This window comes from Crassostrea angulata, chromosome 8 (genome assembly GCF_025612915.1).
Source record: "Crassostrea angulata isolate pt1a10 chromosome 8, ASM2561291v2, whole genome shotgun sequence".
Classification (NCBI taxonomy): domain Eukaryota; kingdom Metazoa; phylum Mollusca; class Bivalvia; order Ostreida; family Ostreidae; genus Magallana; species Magallana angulata.
Genome location: NC_069118.1, coordinates 47197849 through 47206476, shown reverse-complemented (window position 1 = coordinate 47206476; position 8628 = coordinate 47197849). Strand labels below are relative to the sequence as shown.

At 32.8% G+C, this 8628-nt stretch overlaps 1 protein-coding gene across 1 annotated transcript; it reads left to right on the top strand.

Annotated features, from left to right (window-relative positions):
* On the top strand, positions 1 to 7961 carry LOC128157714 (prostaglandin reductase 1-like). Its single transcript, XM_052820317.1, has 9 exons — positions 1 to 156; positions 2109 to 2154; positions 2555 to 2614; positions 2862 to 3029; positions 4374 to 4491; positions 4784 to 4942; positions 5538 to 5643; positions 6032 to 6150; positions 7749 to 7961. The coding sequence occupies exons 1-9, from the start codon at positions 48 to 50 to the stop codon at positions 7857 to 7859; spliced, it is 996 nt and encodes a 331-aa protein (XP_052676277.1). The 5' UTR covers positions 1 to 47; the 3' UTR covers positions 7860 to 7961.
* The last annotated feature ends 667 nt before the right edge of the window (positions 7962 to 8628 follow it).

Genomic DNA, 8628 nt, shown 5'->3' with positions numbered 1-8628 from the left:
CGTGCCCAAGTATATCTGCTTTACATACCACCGACAACAGAAAAAAGATGGTTCTATGCAAGAAGTGGACGTTGGCGAAACCATTCATCGGAAAAGTCACCCCTGATAACTTCAAGCTTGTTAAGGAAGATATTCCAGAAAAATTGAATGATGGAGGTAGGTTTATTTCCACTGAATTGACAAGTTTGTTAACAATTATCTATCGATTTTCAGACACGTGCATGTTCTAAATGTTGACAATCGGGCTGAGCAAACAAAACGATAACGCTTGTCCTAAATCAACCTAAGTGCCCACACTCGCTATTCATAAGGTGATACCATAAAAAAAAACTTGAATCGTAAAAATCGCAATGGATTGTTCATTATAATTGTGCAGTTTTTGAGAAGGGAATACCTTTCGTATTCTGTTGATATAGCTGTTATAAAAAAGCATGTAGTATAATGTAAACGTATTGTAATTTGCGTGCATGATATTTGGCGGAAATTAGTTTTTGAACCAGTTAATTGGCGGGGATTTATATTAGCGTGTTGCTGGAATTGACTATTCTGATACATATATGCATGGCATTTAGCGATGTTTTTGATAAAGCGAAAGCCAGATTGCCCCAAAAGCGCTATTTAAAACAGTTAAAACTATTTAAGTCAATGTGGCTGCAGAATAAAAGTTCAGTTTGGAGAGTATTTACGGAATTTTATCGGAATTTAAGGATGTAAGTAGCGTGCGCTTGATGTGAGATTTAAAAAGATTAGTGCGAATGTTTCTCGACTTGTTGCAATACTGCTGTTGTCAGAGGCAAAATCCCATCGTGAGCCCTGGACCGGTAAATGTCCGAGTAAAAATAAACTGGCGAATTCGAGAGAATAATGACGTATATCTCCGCTATTTTAAGACCCATCAACTTGAAATTCGGCATGAGTGTATCTTAGACATTATTTTTCTGGAAAATACATGCATATTGCAAGTGTTGTAAAAAATAATTGATTTATTAGGCTTTTGAAGCGAGCTGGTAGTTTTTTATCTGGGTCAGAGTTCGACCCCTTTCTTTATTTATGGTTACATTGAAATTAATGTTAAAACGGGCTTGGCCCCTGTGATTTAAAATACAAAGTACAAATATATAGTTCGTTTACAGAATTTATTTGCAAATACATATAATCGAACATTTAAGACGTTAAGTATGTATATCGTGTTAACGACCAAGTCTCTCATTATTCTCTTCTTTTTTTTCTTTTTTCGGTTGGTTTGATTTCCTTTATTGCTTTAATTAATATGTTTATGTGTATCTATTAAACATAATCTAGTCAGAATTGCCTTAGACTACCATTACCATAGACTGTCAAGCCAAAAGGTCATGCTCCAATTGGGCCGCATTTTGTAGATCAGAATTGTATAGTATTGGTCTTGGTGAATTATGGGAACACCAAGAATACCTTGTGTTCCAAAAACATTTTCCAATTATAAAGAAAAGAATAATAGATGTTTATTGTCAGGAATTGTATGCTGTTATCAATAACTCTCCAAAATGTTATATTTTTCACATTTGATAGATAATTTTTGCATGCAGTCCTATTTATACTCAAACCTATACCTAAGAAATTTAGAAGATGCATTACAAAGTATAGATTCGAATCTCATTCATTAGCAATTGAGTCTGGAAGGTATAAAAACATTGCCAGAAATGAAAGAAAATATTTTATATGATGTAAACATATATAAAAGTTGTATGTTGTTCTCCATAGCGAGAGTGCACGCTCTGCAGAGACTCTGAAGCCTACTGGCTTTGCATTTTGCGTGTCTCGCATATGTTAATACATGTACTTGTGTTTACTGCTGATGAGCTTATTGCTCAAAGTTGAAATAAATAGAATAATAACAATTTAGAAGAAGCTTTAACGATAACGCAAAATCAGGTAGTACTATTAATGCATAATATTGTGTTTCTTAAAATTATTGGACTCTTAAACTTGAGAGAGAGATACAGACAGACAGGAACAGTGAGAGGGAGTCACAAAGAGAGAGAGAGAGAGACAGTGACAGACAGACAGACAGACAGACAGAGTAGGTGCAGGCTGATTTAATTAATTATTATTTATACCTTTTATTTCAGAGCTGTTGTGCGAAGCAGTTTATTTGACTGTTGATCCATACATGAGGTGATTTTCTTAACGTTAAACTGACATCGTTCCTCGTGGTGTGTATTTGATATTAATATGTTGTCATCAAGCCAAAAGATTAACCAATATGTGTAAAAATATATAAATGTATTTAGGGTTTTTTTGTTTTTACAACACATTATAGTGATTTTTTTTATGGTTTTACACAGGAGTTTTAGTATAGTATTATTTATTTGCAATATCAAAATCTTTAAACAGTCAGTCATGTTACAGTTTCAGTAGAGTTCAAACTTTTTCATAACTAGATTTCACGGCATCTCTTAGTAATACATTAAACTATTGTCTTGTGTAGAACACTGAATATAGTTTGCTAATAACATAATATCTTCTGGAACTATATGTTTCTTTTACTTATTTTATTTACTTAAATTTTTTACAGAGTTGGAGCTGAGACCGGAAATGCTGTAGGCAATACACTTTTCGGAGAGCAAATCGCAAAGTATGCAAAATGTGTGATCAAAATACTTCTAGCAATAAATCAGACAAGCAAGTAGTTATATCACAGAAAAACCATGCATTGAATTAAATCTTACTTTCTATCAGAAAAATAAGAAAAGCTTTACATAGAGTGGCAATGGTATGTTAAAGTTTAAAAAAAAGAAAGAAAATAAAAGTAACTTTCAAGTAACTATTTGATCGTAAAATAGATGTGTGGGATTTTCAGCTCTTATGACATTTTTTGGTAGGGTAATTGTCAGCAAGAACGCCAAATACCCCGTGGGTTCGATCGTACGCATGCGTGCAGGATGGCGCACGCACACTTTGGTAAAAGACGCCGAGAAAGAGATCTCCCGCTCAGCAGAAATGGGTGACCTCCCCTTGTCTCTCATGCTGGGAGCCATGGGTATGCCTGGGTAAAAAGAGTAATTATTTAATTCTACAATTGATATAATCATAACAACATTAAAAATACATCGATTTCTTCTCACCGTGTCTTGCCATATAATCAATGCAATTTGCAGCAAAGACAAATCCAGCCTTCCAAACAAATCTTAGTATACAAGTGACGTGGTACACTTGTTTGTTAGATATCTCAATTTTTTGAAGGTGCATACGATTTTTGTAGTAAATATGAAAGCAAGTACGTCTCAAAATTGATGCTTAAACATTTAGGATTATTTTCATTCTTATATGTTGAATTGATACATGTACGTGTTTAAATAAAATTCAGTGCATATGTTATGAGTGATTTTCTTGTTTTTGTGGTTGCTTGGCGTAGTGAGGGTAGATGGATCCTACCCGGATTCTCCACCAGATTGTTATGAGTGATTTTCTTTGTTTTTGTGGTTGCTTGGCGTAGTGAGGGTAGATGGATCCTTAAGACTTGCTTTCGGTCTCTGTGCAATTGACCTTAAAAGAAAACAAGCTTTGACGTCTAAAGATTTTATTAAAAGAGAAACCGCAACTGATTTAAATAAAAACATTTACAAAATTCCCTGAAAAAGAAACAAATTATTCAACAATATTTTACTTCAATTATAATTTACAGTTTAGTTGCATTTACTTTTGAAATAACTTACAAAGTTTATTACTAACTAAAGATGATAGAACATATATGATTAACTATTATACATGTACGTACCTTAAAAGAAAACAAGCTTTGACGTCTAAAGATTTTATTAAAAGAGAAACCGCAACTGAGGTTGTAAGGGCGCGCTTGGCCATTATATACCCCCAGAACCAGTTTCAATGACGTCTCCAAAACCTGTCGACTTTTTCGGTACCCATGCAACTTTATCGTGTGATCAGGGTTTCATAATTTGATCAAAATTAGTTCTTGCCGAAATGTCGCAATTCCAGTTATATAATTTTAATTTACTAAGCACTCTTGTTATCCCGATTTGTCTTAAATTTAGCATCTTTATCTTTACTTAAACCCTGACCATTTACACAACATGTTTAATGATTCGACTTTATTATCCAAGTGATTGGTCGTGATCAATTTTATAACCAAAATTGAATAATACTTTGACCTTCGTTTCCTTCTGACAGATTTGAATACACTATTCCCAATTATTAATTAGGTCAGTGACGCATATCGCTTATCAAGAATGACGATGATATGAAATCACTTGCAGACCTTGCACTTGGTATAACAAAACCAATTAATCAATACAATTGTTGATGATATATAAAAATACAATAAAAATGTTATATTACATATCAATGTACATTGATTGTTATTTATTTCGTTGCAGCATGACGGCTTATTTTGGCTTTTTGGAACTCTGCCAACCGAAAGCAGGTGAGACAGTGGTGGTTAGCGGTGCCGCGGGGGCGGTCGGGAGCTTGGTGGGACAGATCGCAAAAATAAAGGTCACGTGTCAGTAAAATCATTAAAACTCGTGAAGGCTCAATTTTCTAAAATTTCATGATGTAAGCAATACCATAAAATCAAATTCAGAATAAAAAAAGACTAATAAATTTTTATTCTAAAAAGTATTGTTTCCAAACACTTTCAACATAAAAAAAACGCCAAAAATACCATTCACGAAAATTGTTCATCGCGAATTTAAATGATTTACAATTTACCTTGTTTATCATTTTTATTCCGACACTCGTTGATTCATTTTAATGAATGCAACCCCCTTATCTTTGTTTTCTTCAGGGATGCAAAGTGATTGGATTCGCCGGAACTGAGGAGAAGTGTAAGTGGATCAAGGAAGAACTGGGCTTTGACTTTGCCTACAACTACAAGAAAACAGATGTCGACACGGCTCTGAAGGAAGCTGCTCCTGACAACAGCGTCGACTGCTACTTTGATAATGTATGATTTAAGGGACTGTTCGGGTCCTCGTTGTCTTTATATGTTATTGTGTATCTTTTCAATTCAATAAATTCAAAACGCGTTAAGTTTGCAGCCGAAAAAGTGGGTTTTTTTTAATTCAATACGTTTTATCAAATTACTCAACGGTAAATGCATTTCCGTGTTTACTTGAAAGAAAACCAAGTTCTTAATGTTACTTAGTATAAAAACTTGGTCTTATTTACTTGATAGGTATTTTTATAGTTGCTCTTTAAGTAACAGGTCTATACGATAAATCAGTTTTATTTCCGTATCAAACATTTGTGTGGTTTCCCTCATTATTTTTAAAACTAAGTCCATTGTACTAATTTTTATCACCGTGTTTTTAAGATAGATGTCAAAAATTCATACCCTCTATCTGATCCTCGTATAGCGACAATGCAAAAAAAGGGGATCGAAAATTGAATGTTAATCAGATTGTACATAAACCTCAATATATTTAATGTCAGAATCCTAAACTTGGATTTTCCTATAAATTAATCCTTGATTACAATTTTAATTGAGTTAATATTAAATTTTAATTAGAATACTAGTAGTTTATTTATCTTTTTTTCAGGTCGGTGGTATGTTTACTGTTAAGGTCCTCACTCATATGAAGACATTTGGTAGAGTTTCAATTTGTGGCTCCATTTCCAATTATAACGACACCAGTGTACCAACAGGTTAGTGTATCACTGCACGAGTTACCTCTCTTCTGTTAAAATGCGCCGACCATATTGATAAATGTCTGCATTAACTGTACATATACCAAACAGCAAAATATCGTTTAAATTTCCATTTGTACTCTTTTCTCAACTGTAAGACACATTTGTTTAAATATATAGAAAAATGTATAGACGTATTTCCTCGGAGATTATTTGACTATCAACTAATCAGACCATTTTTTAAATCAATATGTATTCATTTAATATTCAAATATTCATTCTTATGAGCGCTGAAAGAGGATCAAATCACGTGATATATAGACGCTGGGTTTTTTGCATTCAATGCAGAGCATGATCAATTTAAATATTTAATTAAGTATTAAAATTGTTTCTTTGATTTGAATAGGACCACTGCCTTTCTTTAGCATACTGAAGTCCCAGCTAAGAGTAGAGGGATTCATCGTGTTAAGGTGGTATTCAAGGTGGGAAGAAGGGGAAACTGCCATGCGCCAATGGATTAAAGAGGTGAGGTTGTTTAAGGTGGAATAACACACCAGAAAAAAGTCACTCAAATTAACAGTAAATTGTTTGATTATGAAAGATATAATGATAAATAAACTGTACATATGTCAAATAAGCAAAAATTTGCAAGTTGGGAATAAAAAAAATAAATATGTAAAAAAAATTAATGCAGTAAGTAACAACAAAAGCCCCTGCGGGGTTCGAGCTCGGGATGTACGGACCACAAGCCCGACACTATCCACTCGGCTATGCAGTAAATGTTGCTGTCGATAACATTCTTTTGATAAATTAAAAACAAAATGTCGTTTCGATCAAAGTCAGCTATTTTGTGATGATGTTTTATTCAACCTTCACATATCAATGGTTTCACTTCACTAACAATATGGTTTTATGAGTATGCTAGTAATGTTACAAAAACCCATTTCGAAATTGTAACGCTTTTGTGATAATATTCAAGCAACGCGAATATCTAATGTAGTTAAAGGTGCTCTGTTAAATGATGGCAAGTGATGAAAAATGTGCATATTTTACCTGTTTGTGAATACAACAATAGCTTAGCTGAAAACAGTGACTTTCATAATGCTGGCTTGGAAATTGAAATGTACCGAGTCCCGGGAATAGACACATTTGCATGTATCTAGGAAATATACAAACACAATGTTCAAAGGCCCTTGGACTAAAAAACATATCATTACACTTGAATACATTATGGAAACATGTCCTTTATTTTCAATAACTTCTTAGGATAGAAATGGATGCGCAAAATTAAAAAAGAACTAAAAATCTTCTTATTTTTGCAAGAAATCACGTCTATTTGAATGCTGATATAACTTAAGACTTCTTAAGCTGTTTTGATTTTTATCTTAATCTAAGATTTGAAAAAAAATATTTTAAAGTTTCAGGGTGTTGGGGAAGATGAAACGGCTTTTAAAATTAATGCAAACATCAATAAGTTTAAGCATAAAATCTTAATAATTAGTTTTTTAATGAATTAATAATTTCAATCTGTATTCGTTTCATTCATGAATTCATGAGCACTGTAGTTTAGACTTAACAAATAGTATCTATCAGATTGACCTTAAGATTTACAGCCATACATTTTATTTTTCTGACAGATTTAAACTATATCAAACTATGGAAAAAATTCGGCATTCGCAATTTTAACTAGATGCTGTCATTAGACAGTAATACCCGCACCAAGTGTTTGCCCTTAAATAACACTGTTTAATTAAAAACGAAGGCCACATGCAAGCTCCAGTAATACATTTAAACATTATTATATTCATAACTGAAATCTACACACCCCGTTTATCGTTTGGTCAAAACCTAAAGCAACCTAAGAAAAATCATTAACTGCACGAAATAATCATGAAGATGTCAGACTCAAATTCCCATAGGAGACGATTCTACTGTTTCTTTTATCTAACACACTGATGTACATTAACAGTTATTTGGGGAGTTTTACTAAAATATTTTTTGCGATCAATTAATAATTTGTTAAAAGAAAAATTTACATAACCTGCAGCCATCTAGCCCTTTTTATTCACACATTGATATTACAGCGAAAGAAATATACATGTGTCCTGTGTATTCCCTTTCAGGGCAAAATTAAATACAAAGAACATGTGACGGAAGGATTTGAAAAGATGCCTGATGCTTTTATGGGTTTATTTGAAGGACGCAACACCGGAAAAGCTATTATAAAAATGTGATGAGACATTTGTTTTTAAAATAATATTGTACAGGTACAATAGTTTGTTTTTTTAATTATGAATTGTAAATGACGTAATAAATATTCAATGTCCAGTTGTTCACTCCATTTAATGCTTCTTCTATCTGGAAAGTTTTGTTTGGTTGTTAATTTGTTTGTTTTTGTTTTGGATTTTATTCATTTATTGGATATTTTTTTTAATTAGCATTCAGTGCGAAATCGGAACCCTAACTATTCAAAAGCGTATTTAAATATATCTTGTTCTAGCAATAGTTAATAAAGCTTATTCGAGACTCGAAAAACGAAATTCGAAATTCAACAAATCTTTAAAACCAATCATATCATATTGACTATGATCTAGCGACACTTAACTATAATCTAGCGACACCTCACTGTTCTAAACAAAGATCATGAAATTAATTCCTTTTGAAGATATGTAATAAATTTCTTTTCTGAGTCGAACGGATAATAAGCGCTCCATTTTGAAATATCCATCTTTACGAGAATGTCGCAAGTTTATCGCAGTATGCAAACAAGACATCAACCAGAAAACCTCGCCGACGAATCGATATTCAATTGGGTTTACCTTTAAAGTAAATATCTTTGACAATTTATTTTCTTTCACAAGTGTTACCTGGTTGTCAGCAGAAAGAAGAAAAAAAAAGAAACATCGGGATTGCTCTGTCTGAGTGGCCTAGCTTCCATTACTTTCAGTTCTAAGATGTTCTATTTTATGTCGAATTTGCAAAATGCCAGAGTTAATGTGAATT

Coding starts and splice junctions, on each gene's coding strand:
- LOC128157714 (XM_052820317.1), top strand. CDS start 48: ATGGTTCTATGCAAGAAGTGGACGTTGGCGAAACCATTCATCGGAAAA. Junction 3,030..4,373: donor GGAGCCATGGGTATGCCTGG/GTAAAAAGAGTA, acceptor ATTTCGTTGCAG/CATGACGGCTTATTTTGGCT. Junction 4,943..5,537: donor TCGACTGCTACTTTGATAAT/GTATGATTTAAG, acceptor TCTTTTTTTCAG/GTCGGTGGTATGTTTACTGT.